Here is a 17,500-nt window from a genome sequence, read left to right as displayed (position 1 = left end):
AATGATTCAACACCAATATCTCCCTTCTCTCTGACCTTGCTTTTTAATACATTGAAGAGTGGCTGTTCAACAGTTAAATATTGCAGAATAAATATTTTCATTATGTTGAAAATTGGAAGACATAAATGTGATCCAGGACTATTTTCCAGAGCAGTGATGGTTCAGGCCAGACATGGTCAGGTTATTGCTGCTGATCCAGGACCTGTTTATTGCAGCTCTTAAAGCATAGAGATTGCAGAGGTTGGGTTTGTGTGTTTAAGTGGTCTGGAAAAGATATTGTTGGCTAGGACTCTGCTACTTCGGTTTGTCACATTTCTTGTATATTGTTGAAGTGAAAGAGTTTTCTTTTTCCCGCTTCCCTTCCCCTTGTAGTTCTGGTGATTCATGTCATGTCTCGGGGACAGTTGCTCGGGCTCACACTCATTTAACCCTTTCCTCTCCACTCACCAGTTTGCAGTGGTCAGTTCTGTCTGATAGGAACATAACATACCAACCCCAAGAAAACCAGTAATTTCTCTCTGTCAACTCTGTAAAACTATGAATATCAGAATCAGGATTTACATTGACAAACACTAGTACACAAATAGAAAGAGCCATTGGTTGGTCGACACCTAGAATGTACAGGTATTATTTATAATGTACATGATTATACACATCTGTTGGGCTACTGTACATGTCAGGAGGGATTGTGTGTGTGTGTGTGTGTGTGTGTGTGTGTGTGTGTGTGTGTGTGTGTGTGTGTGTGTGTGTGTGTGTGTGTGTGTGTGTGTCACCAGCCCAGCACATTCCCTTTCTTCTCTCTATGTCTCTCTGATAGATAGTGGTGGTGGGTGGTTCCACATGTTAATGTCTAGCATGCTAAACTCATCAGGCTTATCTCTTACACGGGTAAAAAGGTCATGTAGTGGGAGGGCCGAGCTGAACACCAAGAAGATAACACACACACACACACACTCTCTCTCCCTCTCTCTTTCACCCTCGCTCTCCTTCTGCTGTGTACATATCTTGGTTGTCTCCCTCAGACAGAATTCCCTGCTGTGCTGTAGAGCTGCGTTCTCAGATCAGGTGTAAATCATTCCAATGTATTGATGGTCCATCTTTCACCTAAAACAGAGATGACCCTGGAAGTAGAGTAAGATGAGCAGGCAGGTATATATATTGCATCTTCCAATGAGTTTGTGTCTACCTTCTAAAGCAGATACCTGAGGGTGACTGGTTAGCTAAATGATCTGACACCCTGCTTTTGAAGTGTGTATATGTGGGTCTGGGTGTGTCTCTTTGACACTGAGTGACATGTGTGAGCCTTTGATATGCCAGTCCTATGAGGTGTGTAGAGTTATCAGTGCGCTGGCAGGGAGGGAGACAGCAGAGAGATGCAGTTGTTTCATCTGCGGTTTCAAACTGCCTCAATCTGCCTCTGCTACTACCAGCACTGAGAAGGAAGTTTGATGAGTGTGTCTGTCTGCTCAATGAGAGAGTCTACTATATGTCTGTGTATGTATGCATGCACTTTATTCAGTGACTGTGTGACTGTGTGTACATGTGTGTACATGTGTGTGACTGTGTGTGCATGTGTGTACATGTGTAAGACTGTGTGTGACTGTGTGTACATTGTGTGACTGTGTGTTACTGTGTGTACATGTGAGACTGAGTGTGACTGTGTGTACATTGTGTGACTGTGTGTACATTGTGTGACTGTGTGTTACTGTGTGTACATGTGAGACTGAGTGTGACTGTGTGTACATTGTGTGACTGTGTGTTACTGTGTGCACATTGTGTGACTGTGTGTTATTGTGTGTACATGTGAGACTGTGTGTACATTGTGTGACTGTGTGTACATTGTGTGATTGTGTGTTACTGTGTGACTGTGTGTGTTGCTAGATCTTAATGACAGCCAGTGTGTGTGTGCTGGAACAGTTCTGGTATATCTCCGTATGTGTGACTGTGTGTGTTGCTAGATCTTAATGACAGCCAGTGTGTGTGTGCTGGAACAGTTCTGGTATATCTCCGTATGTGTGACTCTCTGTATTAGCCTCTGCCAGCTTGGGCTGCAGATGCTCAAATGAGCCTCAATGAGGCTGTGCCTTTGAAGTGTGTGTGTGTGTGTGTGTGTGTGTGTGTGTGTGTGTGTGTGTGTGTGTGTGTGTGTGTGTGTGTGTGTGTGTGTGTGTGTGTGTGTGTGTGTGTGTGTGTGTGTGTGTGTGTGTTTGTTTGTTTGTTTGTTTGTTTGTGTACAGACCTTTGCAGCTCTGCCAGTGCACTGTACTAAACTGCTCTGCACTGCAGTCTCTCACCAGTCCTCCCCCCAGTCTCATTTGTAGATAAAGAGCAGTTAGCCAGAGAGAAGTATTTCATGTGTCTATAGAAGTCATCTCCAGAACAGTCTCCTGTCTTCTCATAATGTCACAGCAGTTTTTAGCCAGCAGCAGGGCGCCTGAATTCTGGCGTTAATACTCTCTGATGTCTGTTTCTTCCTCTCTCTGTTTCAAACGCTGTGGAATCACACTTCCTCTCTCCCTCTCGCCGCTCCTAATTACCGACTGTGCCGGCTGGTGCTGCATTAGGGAGGCATGTCTCAGTACAGTGTGACTACAGACTACTGTAAACTGGATTTGAGATGTTAAACTGAGAAACACAGCTTCTGAGTAGTCATCTCCCACTCAATTAGAGGGTGTAGGGTAGAGAGTATTACAGCCTGTCTGCTCTCTACGTTTCTTAGAAAGAGAAGAGAGAAAGGAGGGGGGTTTGCGAGCGTGTGCATGCCTGTACTGTATATGATGTTTGTGTACAAGAGCACTATTCTCATCATATCACTCTTTACCGGTGTATCTCACTCTTTACTGTAGCAAACAGCATGTACTACAATGTTTACTGTTTAGGACCGTTGCTCTCTACTCTACTCTACTCTCTGACTTCCCTCATGAACCCCTAGATGATGTGAACATATACAGATGTGTAATCATGGCAGAGATACTGTATGTTCCCTTATAGAGAGTTTACAGAACCCTCTGGCTCCCCACTCCCAATGAGAAGAGCTGCTCCCTCCTCCCCAGTCTAGGCCACATCCTCTGTCCAGAAAACAGCCCTCGCAGTGTGCAAACGTCCACAAAACAACTACAAAATATTGCAGCTGTAGAAATATCAAGTGCAACATATTTTGGGTGTGTTTTACGTCAAATCTGGATGAACAGTCACCACCTTCCTATAGTTATTGTGGTATTCTACAGAGATCATGTTGTTTTGTGGACAGACAGTGTTGCCCCTGGTCTGTATTTACCACATTCACATAAGCATACACTCTGTGGAGAGTCAGCAGTCCTGTATACACACAATATAGAAATATATGTACAGTATCAGTCAAAAGTTTGGATACACCTACTCATTCCAGGGTGTCTCTTTATTTTTACTATTTTCTACATTGTAGAATAACAGTGGAGACATTAAAACTATGAAATAACACATATGGAATCATGTAGTAACCAAAAAAGTGTTAAACAAATCAAAATATATTTTATATTTGAGATTCTTGAAAGTAGCCACAATTTGCCTTGATGACAGCTTTGCACACTCTTGGCATTCACTCAACCAGCTTCATGAGGTAGTCACCTGGAATGCATTTAAATTAACAGGTGTGCCTTGTTAAAAGGACATTTGTGGAGTTTTTTTCCTTCTTAATGTGTTTGAGCCAATCAGTTGTGTTGTGACAAGGTAAGGGTGATATACAGACGATAGCCTTATTTGGTAAAAGACCAAGTCCGTATTTTGGCAAGAACAGCTCAAATAAGCAATGAGAAATGACAGTCCATCATTACTTTAAGACATGAAGGTCAGTAAATCCAGAACATTTCAAGAACTTTGAAAGTTTCTTCAAGTGCAGTCGCAAAAATCATCAAGGGCTATGATGAAACTGGCTCTCATGAGGACCACCACAGGAAAGGAAGACCCAGAGGTACCTCTGCTGCAGAGGATAAGTTCATTAGGATTAACTGCACCTCAGATCGTAGCCCAAATAGATGCTTTGCAGAGTTCAAGTAACATAAACATCTCAACATCAACTGTTCAGAGGAGACTGCGTAAATCAAACCTTCATGGTCGAATTGTTGCAAAGAAACCACTACAAAGACACCAATAAGAAGAAGAGACTTGCTTGGGCCAAGAAACACAAGCAATGGACATCAGACCAGTCGAAATCTGTCCTTTGGTCTGATGAGGCCAAATTTGAGATTTTTGGTACCAAGCGCTGTGTATGTGAATGGATGATCTCCTCATGTGTGGTTCCCACTGTGAAGCATGGAGGAGGAGGTATGATGGTGTGGGGGTGCTTTGCTGGTGACACTGTCTGTGATTTATTTTGAATTCAAGGCACACTTAACCAGCATGACTACCACAGCATTCTGCAGCAATACGCCATCCCATTTGGTTTGCACTTCGTGGGGCTATCATTTTTTTTTCAACAGGACAATGACCCAAAATACACCTCCAGGCTGTGTAAGGGCAATTTGACCAAGGAGAGTGATGGAGTGCTGCATCAGATGACCTGGGCTCCACAATCACCTGACCTCAACCCAATTGAGATGGTTTGGGATGAGTTGGACCACAGAGTGAAGGAAAAGCAGCCAACAAGTGCTCAGCATATGTGGGAACTCCTTCAAGACTGTTGGAAAAGCATTCCTCATGAAGCTGGTTGAGAGAATGCCAAGAGTGTGCAAAGCTGTCATCAAGTAAAATAGTGGCTACTTTGAAGAATCTAAAATATTTTGTTTAACACTTTTTTGCTTACTACATGATTCCATATGTGTTATTTAATAGTTTTGATGTCTTCACTATTATTATACCATGTAGAAAATAGTCCAAATAAAGAAAAACCCTTGAATGAGTAGGTGTGTCCAAACCTTTGACTGGTACTGTATATACATATCTATCCAGATCCATAGTCCCTATGGTAACACTGCCCCATCATTATGGGCTGTGGCAGAGAGGGGGTCTCTATGGAGTTTATCCTCTCTGTGTCTATCTTTCTGTCTCTCTCTGTTTGTATGGAGTTCCTTGTCTGTCTCATATGGATGCTCTGGAGGATCAGGAGAGATGAGGGTCACTGAGTACAGGTGTGTGTATTCCAGTGGAGGTGTCTTGGCAGGATCTGTAGGGTGGCTGGAGTTCCTGTGTATCTCTTGGCGGACAAGAGGGTCTCTGTCATTCTCTCTGACTGTCCCCTCCTCCCACACAGATGATGTTGATCAGTGCTGCTCTGTCTCTGTCCTCCATGTTGACTGTTGTCCCTCTGTCTCTTTGTCTCCACAGCAACAGGGGGCAGCCACCACGGTGTACTGTGCGGTAGCTCCGGAGCTGGAGGGTCTAGGAGGGATGTACTTCAACAACTGTTTCCGCTGCCTGCCCTCCCCCCAGGCCGAGGACCAGGTCACTGCAGCCAGCCTGTGGGAGCTAAGCGAGCGCCTGGTCTCAGAGAGGCCTACGGGCCTACAGGCCCTCTGATTGACACGCCCACACTGACTGTCAACAGCCTATCAGGACTGGGGGAGAGAGGAAGGACTAGCCAATCAGGAATGGAGGGAGAGGGAGGAAGTGTGGATGAAAATGAAATTTGTACATTGAGTGGACTGCAGAAAGCTTTCAAACCATTGAACTGAAACGTTCACTTCACTAAGGGGAGTAAAATACACGTACAAATACACCGGGGTTATTGCGTGCCTCTTTGTGGCAGGGAGAGTTCACCAGTTCCTTATTCCAGCCAAAGTGGGTCTGTGTTTCTCACTCCAGTGTGTTTCCAGCTGCAACAGACACTGTGTGTATCTTCTCTCTGTATCCAGTTTCCTCCTGTATATATATATTTTACATGTCTGAGTATGGAGATATGGTGAGTATCATTGTGCTAGTGTAGGAGGGTTGAAGGGGGATAGGAGAAATAAGGAGGTATAATTGAATGCCTATGTACATATTAGAGCTATGGTGTCATGGCTATATACAGATGGACTAGCTGTATTCCATATGAGGCCCTATTCAGTTCTACTGCCCATTATTTACAGGAACAGCATTGGGCCTATGTGCTAACGGGAACTCACGCGTCATCACTTCTCCCCTCTACAGTGTCTGTCTACAGTTAGACCTCCAACCTACATATTATAACTTATAATACTCTACAAAATGTAATGTACAATGTGGTACTGTATCTTTGTCATAATGTTCAGTCACAATTATGTATGTAGCTACTGGTGATAGAGAAAGAGAGAATCCAGGAGTTTTAGTAGTTGATCAAACAGGAACTCAGTATTTTCCTTGGATGTTTAGTTTTGTTGTCATTTGTTTCGGGGGATAATCTTGTCATGAAAGTGTGTTGGGTGACGGGTTCATCTGGACGTCTGTACAGGGTCTGTTGCTTGGTTTCTGGGTGGTTTGGAGATGTGTGGACGTTGTGCTTTGTGGCCGTCTGGTGCCGCGGAATGATGTTAAGATATCAGCATTCCTCTGTCATGGTTTCTGTAAAGGAAAAGAAGAGGACACATTAAAGACGGTTTCTTACACTATGTGTCTGGACATTTCAATGCTCACACACACACAGTTGGTAGGATCCTATTCAAAGAAATCAAAACAAATGTTGCATAGGGTGTAAGAGTGTAGACTTTGGGAGAAAGGGGGCCAGAAATGGTCTATGAGACTCCTTTATGTGGTCAGTGAGCAGCAGAACACCCTTTGACCTGGAACTATTTTCAACTCAACCCCTCTACCAGGAAGTACTGGGCAGGGCCAGGGAGTAATCGACACATTGACCAACCAATCATATGGCTGACCTGCATTATTCTCATGCCTGGTTGGTCGGCTGAATCGATGCCTGAGAGAGTCCTTTTCACTGCTAAACGAACCCTGCCCGGCACAGTGTTCAACAGGATTCAACACTAATATACATACACTCATCTGTTTTGGTATAATCTGTTTAGCCTACTGTACCCAGACTACAGCTGCCTTGTTAGTGTTCTTACACACACACACACACACACACACACACACACACACACACACACACACACACACACACACACACACACACACACACACACACACACACACACACACACACACACACACACACACACACACACACACTGAGGAATTGAGGGCAGGGAGATTTAGAGAGATGTATAGAGGTATCCAGAATGTCTAAGTCTCTAGGCTCGAGAAGAAACAACACATTTAGACATCCCCTAAGCTTTACAAATCTTTTGTTACTTTAAAAAAAAATCTAATTATTTTTAGGCATGTTGGAGTTGACCTGAACTCTTCCTGCTACCCTGTGGCTGTGTGGGCATGTAACCGGCCGCTACACACTCACTGACCTATAGGGAGAGAGGGATGGGGTACAGGGGGAGGAGGTGCACCCCGTTATAGGTCCAGAACCCCTTCTGTGGCCCTTAGGGACTGTATTGCTACAGCTGGGCCCCTTCCACTTGTCTTCCTCTGCTCCCGAACTGGTAAGGAGCAGCAAGCTGAGATACTTACACCCCTCTCACCCCTCTCCCTCTACACACACACACACACACACACACACACAGTACTGACAGATTGATGCATGTCACTGAGCTCCTTCAAAGGCAAAATGAGTGAGACATCAACAGCACATAGTCCTCCTGCTTTAATCAGTCAATGACACACACACTCAGAGAGATCCCAGGCAGACAACAAGCAAACAGGAAACACATCATTAAGTTGTCTTCTGGGTGTGAATTGCTGCTGTGGATCTGTGTGTGTGTGTGTGTGTGTGTGTGTGCGTGCGTGCGTGCGTGCGTGCGTGTGCCTGTAGAGGGGGATTCCTGCCTGGCTTTCAAGGAAAGTCTTATTGATCAGGTCCAATCGGAAAAGAGGATATGTAAACAGAGGAGAGGAGAACAGAAGAGAGGAGAGGAAAAGAAGAGATGTAAACAGAGAGGAGAACAGGAGAGGAGAGGAAAAGAGAGGAGAGGAAAACAGGAGAGTAGAGGAAAAGAGAGGAGAGGAGAACAGAATGAGAGGAGAACAGGAGAGTTGAGGAAAGGAGAGGAGAGGAGAACAGAAGAGAGGAGAACAGGAGACTAGAGGAAAGGAGAGGAGAACAGAAGAGAGGAGAACAGGAGACTAGAGGAAAGGAGAGGAGAACAGAAGAGAGGAGAACAGGAGAGTAGAGGAAAGGAGAGGAGAGGAGAACAGGAGACTAGAGGAAAGGAGATGAGAGGAGAACAGAAGAGAGGAAATCAGGAGAGTAGAGGAAAAGAGAGGAGAGGAGAACAGAAGAGAGGAGAACAGAAGAGAGGAGAACAGGAGAGTAGAGGAAAGAAGAGGAGAGGAGAACAGGAGACTAGAGGAAAGGAGATGAGAGGAGAACAGAAGAGAGGAAGACAGGAGAGTAGAGGAAAGGAGAGGAGAGGAGAACAGAAGAGAGGAGAACAGGAGAGTAGACGAAAGGAGAGGAGAACAGAAGAGAGGAGAACAGGTGAGGAGAGGAAAAGAGAGGAGAGGAGAACAGAAAAGAGGAAAACAGGAGAGTAGAGGAAAGGAGAGGAGAGGAGAACAGAAGAGAGGAAAACAGGAGAGTAGAGGAAAAGAGAGGAGAGGAGAACAGAAGAGAGGAGAACAGGAGAGTAGAGGAAAAGAGAGGAGAGGAGAACAGAAGAGAGGAGAACAGGAGACTAGAGGAAAGGAGAGGAGAACAGAAGAGAGGAGAACAGGAGACTAGAGGAAAGGAGAGGAGAACAGGAGACTAGAGGAAAGGAGAGGAGAACAGAAGAGAGGAGAACAGGAGAGTAGACGAAAGGAGAGGAGAGGAGAACAGGAGACTAGAGGAAAGGAGAGGAGGGGAGAACAGAAGAGAGGAGAACAGGAGAGTAGAGGAAAGGAGAGGAGAGGAGAACAGAAGAGAGGAGAACAGGAGAGTAGACGAAAGGAGAGGAGAACAGAAGAGAGGAGAACAGGAGACTAGATGAAAGGAGAGGAGAACAGAAGAGAGGAGAACAGGAGACTAGAGGAAAGGAGAGAAGAACAGAAGAGAGGAGAACAGGAGACTAGAGGAGAGGAGAACAGAAGAGAGGAGAACAGGAGACTAGATGAAAGGAGAGGAGAACAGAAGAGAGGAGAACAGGAGACTAGATGAAAGGAGAGGAGAACAGAAGAGAGGAGAACAGGAGACTAGAGGAAAGGAGAGAAGAACAGAAGAGAGGAGAACAGGAGACTAGAGGAAAGGAAGGAGAACAGAAGAGAGGAGAACAGGAGACTAGATGAAAGGAGAGGAGAACAGAAGGAAGGAGAACAGGAGACTAGAGGAAAGGAGAGGAGAGGAGAACAGAAGAGAGGAGAACGGGAGACTAGAGGAAAGGAGGGGAGAGGAGAACAGAAGAGAGGAGAACAGGAGAGTAGACGAAAGGAGAGGAGATGAGAATAGAAAAGAGGAGAACAGGAGACTAGAGGAAAGGAGAGGAGAGGAGAACAGAAGAGAGGAGAGCAGGAGACTAGAGGAAAGGAGAGGAGAGGAGAACAGGAGAGTAGAGGAGAACAGAAGGGAGGAGAACAGGAGACTAGAGGAAAGGAGAGGAGAGGAGACCAGAAGAGAGGAGAACGGGAGACTAGAGGAAAGGAGGGGAGAGGAGAACAGAAGAGAGGAGAACAGGAGAGTAGACGAAAGGAGAGGAGAGAGAGAACAGAAGAGAGGAGAACAGGAGACTAGAGGAAAGGAGAGGAGAGAGAGAACAGAAGAGAGGAGAACAGGAGAGTAGAGGAAAGGAGAGGAGAGGAGAACAGAAGGAAGGAGAACAGGAGAGTAGAAAAGGAGAGGAGAAGAACAGAAGAGAGGAGAACAGGAGACTAGAGGAAAGGAGAGGAGAGGAGAACAGAAGAGAGGAGAACAGGAGAGTAGAGGAAAGGAGAGGAGAGGAGAAAACAGGAGACTAGAGGAAAGGAGAGGAGAGGAGAACAGAAGAGAGGAGAACAGGAGAGTAGACGAAAGGAGAGGAGAGGAGAACAGGAGACTAGAGGAAAGGAGAGGAGAGGAGAACAGAAGAGAGGAGAACAGGAGACTAGAGGAAAGGAGAGGAGAGGAGAACAGAAGAGAGGAGAACAGGAGAGTAGAGGAAAGGAGAGGAGAGGAGAGGAGAACAGAAGAGAGGAGAGCAGGAGACTAGAGGAAAGGAGAGGAGAGGAGAACAGGAGAGTAGAGGAAAGGAGAGGAGAGGAGAACAGAAGGGAGGAGAACAGGAGACTAGAGGAAAGGAGAGGAGAGGAGAACAGGAGAGTAGAGGAGAGGAGAGGAGAACAGAAGGAAGGAGAACAGGAGACTAGAGGAAAGGAGAGGAGAGGAGAACAGAGGAGAACGGGAGACTAGAGGAAAGGAGGGAGAAACAGAAGAGAGGAGAACAGGAGAGTAGACGAAAGGAAGATGAGAATAGAAAAGAGGAGAACAGGAGACTAGAGGAAAGGAGAGGAGAGGAGAACAGAAGAGAGGAGAGCAGGAGACTAGAGGAAAGGAGAGGAGAGGAGAACAGGAGAGAAGAGGAAAGGAGAGGAGAGGAGAACAGAAGAGAGGAGAACAGGAGACTAGAGGAAAGGAGAGGAGAGGAGAACAGAAGAGAGGAGAGCAGGAGACTAGAGGAAAGGAGGGGAGAGGAGAACAGAAGAGAGGAGAACAGGAGAGTAGAGGAAAGGAGAGGAGAGAGAGAACAGAAGAGAGGAGAACAGGAGACTAGAGGAAAGGAGAGGAGAGGAGAACAGAAGAGAGGAGAACAGGAGAGTAGAGGAAAGGAGAGGAGAGGAGAACAGAAGAGAGGAGAACAGGAGAGTAGAGGAAAGGAGAGGAGAGGAGAACAGAAGAGAGGAGAACAGGAGACTAGAGGAAAGGAGAGGAGAGGAGAACAGAAGAGAGGAGAACAGGAGACTAGAGGAAAGGAGAGGAGAGGAGAACAGAAGAGATGAGAACAGGATACTAGAGGAAAGGAGAGGAGAGGAGAACAGAAGGAAGGAGAACAGGAGAGTAGACGAAAGGAGAGGAGAACAGAAGAGAGGAGAATATGAGAGTAGACGAAAGGAGAGGAGAACAGAAGAGAGGAGAACAGGAGACTAGAGGAAAGGAGAGGAGAACAGAAGAGAGGAGAACAGGAGAGTAGACGAAAGGAGAGGAGGGGAGAACAGGAGACTAGAGGAAAGGAGAGGAGAGGAGAACAGAAGAGAGGAGAGCAGGAGACTAGAGGAAAGGAGATGAGAGGAGAACAGGAGGGTAGAGGAGAGGAGAACAGAAGAGAGGAGAACAGGAGACTAGAGGAAAGGAGAGGAGAGGAGAACAGAAGAGAGGAGAGCAGGAGACTAGAGGAAAGGAGAGGAGAGGAGAACAGAAGAGAGGAGAACAGGAGAGTAGAGGAAAGGAGAGGAGAACAGAAGAGAGGAGAACAGAAGAGGAAAGGAGAAGAACAGGAGACTAGAGGAAAGGAGAGGAGAACAGAAGAGGAGAACAGGAGAGTAGAGAAAGGAGAGGAGAAGAACAGGAGACTAGAGGAAAGGAGAGGAGGGGAGAACAGAAGAGAGGAGAACAGGAGAGTAGAGGAAAGGAGAGGAGAGGAGAACAGAAGAGAGGAGAACAGGAGAGTAGACGAAAGGAGAGGAGAACAGAAGAGAGGAGAACAGGAGACTAGATGAAAGGAGAGGAGAACAGAAGAGAGGAGAACAGGAGACTAGAGAACAGAAGAGAGGAGAACAGGAGACTAGAGGAAAGGAGAGGAGAGGAGAACAGAAGAGAGGAGAACAGGAGACTAGATGAAAGGAGAGGAGAACAGAAGAGAGGAGAACAGGAGACTAGATGAAAGGAGAGGAGAACAGAAGAGAGGAGAACAGGAGACTAGAGGAAAGGAGAACAGAAGAGAGGAGAACAGGAGACTAGATGAAAGGAGAGGAGAACAGAAGAGAGGAGAACAGGAGACTAGATGAAAGGAGAGGAGAACAGAAGAGAGGAGAACAGGAGACTAGAGGAAAGGAGAGAAGAACAGAAGAGAGGAGAACAGGAGACTAGAGGAAAGGAGAGAGAGAACAGAAGAGAGGAGAACAGGAGAGTAGACGAAAGGAGAGAGAGGAGAACAGAGACTAGAGGAAAGGAGAACAGAAGAGAGGTGAACAGGAGAGTAGAGGAAAGGAGAGGAGAGGAGAACAGAAGAGAGGAGAACAGGAGACTAGAGGAAAGGAGAGAAGAACAGAAGAGAGGAGAACAGGAGACTAGAGGAAAGGAGAGGAGAGGAGAACAGAAGAGAAGAGAACAGGAGACTAGAGGAAAGGAGAGGAGAGGAGAACAGAAGAGAGGAGAGCAGGAGACTAGAGGAAAGGAGAGGAGAGGAGAACAGGAGAGTAGAGGAGAGGAGAGGAGAACAGAAGGAAGGAGAACAGGAGACTAGAGGAAAGGAGAGGAGAGGAGAACAGAAGAGAGGAGAACGGGAGACTAGAGGAAAGGAGGGGAGAGGAGAACAGAAGAGAGGAGAACAGGAGAGTAGACGAAAGGAGAGGAGATGAGAACAGAAGAGAGGAGAACAGGAGACTAGAGGAAAGGAGAGGAGAGGAGAACAGAAGAGAGGAGAGCAGGAGACTAGAGGAAAGGAGAGGAGAGGAGAACAGGAGAGTAGAGGAGAGGAGAGGAGAACAGAAGGGAGGAGAACAGGAGACTAGAGGAAAGGAGACCAGAAGAGAGGAGAACGGGAGACTAGAGGAAAGGAGGGGAGAGGAGAACAGGAGAGTAGACGAAAGGAGAGGAGAGGAGAACAGAAGAGAGGAGAACAGGAGACTAGAGGAAAGGAGAGGAGAGGAGAACAGAAGAGAGGAGAACAGGAGAGTAGAGGAAAGGAGAGGAGAGGAGAACAGAAGGAAGGAGAACAGGAGAGTAGACGAAAGGAGAGGAGAGGAGAACAGAAGAGAGGAGAACAGGAGACTAGAGGAAAGGAGAGGAGAGGAGAACAGAAGAGAGGAGAACAGGAGACTAGAGGAAAGGAGAGGAGAGGAGAACAGAAGAGATGAGAACAGGATACTAGAGGAAAGGAGAGGAGAGGAGAACAGAAGGAAGGAGAACAGGAGAGTAGACGAAAGGAGAGGAGAACAGAAGAGAGGAGAATATGAGAGTAGACGAAAGGAGAGGAGAACAGAAGAGAGGAGAACAGGAGACTAGAGGAAAGGAGAGGAGAACAGAAGAGAGGAGAACAGGAGAGTAGACGAAAGGAGAGGAGGGGAGAACAGGAGACTAGAGGAAAGGAGAGGAGAGGAGAACAGAAGAGAGGAGAACAGGAGACTAGATGAAAGGAGAGGAGAACAGAAGAGAGGAGAACAGGAGACTAGATGAAAGGAGAGGAAAAAGAGAGGAGAACAGGAGAATAGAAAAGGAGAGGAGAAGAACAGAAGAGAGGGAGAACAGGAGACTAGAGAAAGGAAAGAACAGAAGAGGAGAGGAGAACAGAAGAGAGGAGAACAGGAGACTAGAGGAAAGGAGAGAAGAACAGAAGAGAGGAGAACAGGAGACTAGAGGAAAGGAGAGGAGAACAGAAGAGAGGAGAACAGAGAGTAGACGAAAGGAGAGGAGAGGAGAACAGGAGACTAGAGGAAAGGAGAGTAGAGGAGAACAGAAGAGAGGTGAACAGGAGAGTAGAGGAAAGGAGAGGAGAGGAGAACAGAAGAGAGGAGAACAGGAGAGTAGACGAAAGGAGAGGAGAACAGAAGAGAGGAGAACAGGAGACTAGAGGAAAGGAGAGGAGAGAACAGGAGACTAGAGGAAAGGAGAGGAGAGGAGAACAGAAGAGAGGAGAGCAGGAGACTAGAGGAAAGGAGAGAGGAGAGGAGAACAGGAGAAGAGAGAGAGAGGAGAACAGAGAAGGAGAACAGGAGACTAGAGGAAAGGAGAGGAGAGGAGAACAGAAGAGAGGAGAACAGACTAGAGAAAGGAGGGGAGAGGAGAACAGAAGAGAGGAGAACAGGAGAGTAGAGGAAAGGAGAGGAGATGAGAATAGAAAAGAGGAGAACAGGAGACTAGAGGAAAGGAGAGGAGAGGAGAACAGAAGAGAGGAGAGCAGGAGACTAGAGGAAAGGAGAGGAGAGGAGAACAGGAGAGTAGAGGAGAGGAGAGGAGAACAGAAGGGAGAGAACAGGAGACTAGAGGAAAGGAGAGGAGAGGAGACCAGAAGAGAGGAGAACGGGAGACTAGAGGAAAGGAGGGAGAGGAGAACAGAAGAGAGGAGAACAGGAGAGTAGACGAAAGGAGAGGAGGGAGAACAGAAGAGAGGAGAACAGGAGACTAGAGGAAAGGAGAGGAGAGGAGAACAGAAGAGAGGAGAACAGGAGAGTAGAGGAAAGGAGAGGAGAGGAGAACAGAAGGAAGGAGAACAGAGAGGAGAAAGGAGAGGAGAGGAGAACAGAAGAGAGGAGAACAGGAGACTAGAGGAAAGGAAAGGGAGAACAGAAGAGAGGAGAACAGGAGACTAGAGGAAAGGAGAGGAGAGGAGAACAGAAGAGATGAGAACAGGAGACTAGAGGAAAGGAGAGGAGAGGAGAACAGAAGGAAGGAGAACAGGAGAGTAGACGAAAGGAGAGGAGAACAGAAGAGAGAGAATAGAGAGAGACGAAAGGAGAGGAGAACAGAAGAGAGGAGAACAGGAGACTAGAGGAAAGGAGAGGAGAACAGAAGAGAAGAACAGAAGAGAGAAAGGAGAGGAGGGGAGAACAGGAGACTAGAGGAAAGGAGAGGAGAGGAGAACAGAAGAGAGGAGAGCAGGAGACTAGGGAAAGGAGAGAGAGGAGAACAGGAGGGTAGAGGAGAGGAGAGGAGAACAGAAGAGAGGAGAACAGGAGACTAGAGGAAAGGAGAGGAGAGGAGAACAGAAGAGAGGAGAACAGGGGAGTAGAGGAAAGGAGAGGAGAGGAGAACAGAAGAGAGGAGAACAGGAGACTAGAGGAAAGGAGAGGAGAGGAGAACAGACGAGAGGAGAACAGGAGATGTGAACAGAGGAGAAGAGACACACTGGGCAAAAACTGGTTGAATCAACGTGGTTTCCATGCCATTTCAACCCCCAAAAATCTATGTGATGATGTTGAATCAAAGTGGAAAACTGATTGCCATTTTGTATTGTTTCACAAAACTTTTAACCAAAATCCAGACATGGTGAGATTGATTTCACATCAAATTCAAATTAGTTGAAAACCCAACCAACTGTTAATCAAAACTAGACGTTGAACTGACATCTGTGTCCAGTGGGGAGCATTCTTCTCTCAGAGGAGGAAGACCTAGATTTTTTTACCTACCGCTAAGGCCCCTCAAAGTCTCTCCTCTCTCTCTACCTCTCTCTCTCCTCCCTCTCTGTCTCTCTACTATCTCTCTACCTCTCTCTTCCTCCTTCTCCTCTCTCTCTACCTCTCTCCTCCCTCTCTCTCTCTCCTCTCTCTCTACCTCTCTCTCTCCTCTCTCTCTACCTCTCTCCTCCCTCTCTCTCTCCCCTCTCTCTACCTCTCTCTCCTCCCACTCTATCTCTCTACTATCTCTCTACCTCTCTCTCTCCTCCCTCTCTGTCTCTCTACTATCTCTCTACCTCTCTCTTCCTCCTTCTCCTCTCTCTCTACCTCTCTCCTCCCTCTCTCTCTCTCCTCTCTCTCTACCTCTCTCTCTCCTCCCACTCTATCTCTCTACTATCTCTACCTCTCTCTTCCTCCTTCTCCTCTCTCTCTCTACCTCTCTCCTCCCTCTCTCTCTCTCCTCTCTCTCTACCTCTCTCTCTCCTCCCTCTCCTCTCTCTCTACCTATTTCTCTCATCCCTCTCTGTCTATTTCCTCTCTCTACCACTCCCTCTCCTCTAACTCTCCCTCTCTCTCTACCTTTCCTTCTCCTCTCTCTCTACCTCTCCCTCTCCCTCTCACCCTCTTCTCTCTCTACCTCTCCCTCTCCTCTCCTCTCCCTCTCCTCTCTACCTCTCTTCTCTCTCTACCTCTCCCTCCATGCCTACACATACAGTTGAAGTCGGAAGTTTACATACACTTAGGTTGGAGTCATTAAAACTAGTTTTTCAACCACTCCAAAAATGTCTTGTTAACAAACTATAGTTTTGGGAAGTCGGTTAGGACATCTACTTTGTGCATGACACAAGTCATTTTTCCAACAATTGTTTACAGTTTATTTAAATTAAAATTCACTGTATCACAATTCCAGTGGGTCAGAAGTTTACATACACTAAGTTGACTGTGCCTTTAAACAGCTTGGAAAATTCCAGAAAATGATGTTGTGGCTTTAGAAGCTTTTGATAGGCTAATTGACATCATTTGAGTCAATTAGAGGTGTACGTGTGGATGTATTTCAAGGCCTACCTTCAAACTTAGTGCCTCTTTGCTTGACATCATGGTGAAATCAAAAGAAAGCAGCCAAGACCTCAGAAAAGAAATTGTAGACCTCCACAAGACTGGTTCATCCTTGTGAGCAATTTCCAAATGCCTGAAGGTATCACGTTCATCTGTACAAACAATAGTACGCAAGTATAAACACCATGGGACTATGCAGCTGTCATACCGCTCAGGAAGGAGATGCGTTCTGTCTCCTAGAGATGAATGTACTTTGGTGCGAAAAGTGCAAATCAATCCCCGAACAACAGCAAAGGACCCTGTGAAGATGCTGGAGGAAACAGGTACAAAAGTATCAATATCCACAGTAAAACGAGTCCTATATCGACATAACCTGAAAGGCCGCTCAGCAAGGAAGAAGCCACTGCTCCAAAACAGCCATAAAAAAGCCAGACTACGGTCTGCAACTGCACATGGGGACAAAGATCGTACTTTTTGGAGAAATGTCCTCTAGTCTGATGACACAAAAATAGAACTGTTTGGCCATAATGACCATTGCTATGTTTGGAGGGAAAAGGGGGAGGCTTCCAAGCCAAAGAACACAATCCCAACCGTGCAGCATCATGTTGTAGGGGTGCTTTGCTGCAGGAGGGACTGGTGCACTTCACAAAATAGATGGCATCATGGAGGATGGAAAATGATGTGGATATATTGAAGCAACATCTCAAGACATCAGTCAGGAAGTTAAAGCTTGGTCGCAAATGGGTCTTCAAAATTAACAATGACCCCAAGCATACTTCCAAAGTTGTGGCAAAATGGCTTAAGGACAACAAAGTCAAGGTATTGGAGTGTCCATCACAAAGCCCTGACCTCGATTCCATAGAACATTTGTGGGCAGAACTGAAAAAGCCTGTGCGAGCAAGGAGGCCTACAAACCTGACTCAGTTGCACCAGCTCTGTCAGGAGGAATGGGACAAAATTCACCCAACTGATTGTGGGAAGCTTGTGGACCCAAGTTAAACAATTTAAAGGCAATGCTACTAAATACTAATTGAGTGTAGGTAAACTTCTGACCCACTGGGAATGTGATGAAATAAATAAAAGCTTAAATAAATAATTAATGCTATTATTCTGACATTTCACATTCTTAAAATAAAGTGGTGATCCTAACTGACCTAAGACAGGG

General features: G+C 46.4%; 2 protein-coding genes across 2 annotated transcripts in view; one reads left to right on the top strand and one right to left on the bottom strand.

The window, feature by feature from the left end:
• Positions 1-6,539, top strand: part of LOC118395718 (WW domain-containing oxidoreductase) — a 432,897-nt gene extending 426,358 nt beyond the window's left edge. Inside the window, exon 9 of the mRNA XM_052465907.1 lies at positions 5,302-6,539. Coding sequence (XP_052321867.1) covers positions 5,302-5,493 — 192 coding nt within the window. The 3' untranslated portion in view covers positions 5,494-6,539. The remainder of the gene's footprint in view (positions 1-5,301) is intronic.
• Positions 6,359-17,500, bottom strand: part of LOC118396163 (transcription factor Maf-like) — a 141,249-nt gene continuing 130,107 nt past the window's right edge. The window contains exon 3 of the mRNA XM_052465909.1: positions 6,359-6,495. The gene's annotated coding sequence lies outside the window, so the exon portion shown is untranslated. The remainder of the gene's footprint in view (positions 6,496-17,500) is intronic.

This window comes from Oncorhynchus keta, chromosome 17 (assembly GCF_023373465.1).
Source record: "Oncorhynchus keta strain PuntledgeMale-10-30-2019 chromosome 17, Oket_V2, whole genome shotgun sequence".
In the NCBI taxonomy this organism is placed as follows: Eukaryota; Metazoa; Chordata; class Actinopteri; order Salmoniformes; family Salmonidae; genus Oncorhynchus; species Oncorhynchus keta.
The sequence above is the reverse complement of the archived record's forward strand: the minus strand, read 5'-3'. Positions and strand labels throughout refer to the sequence as shown.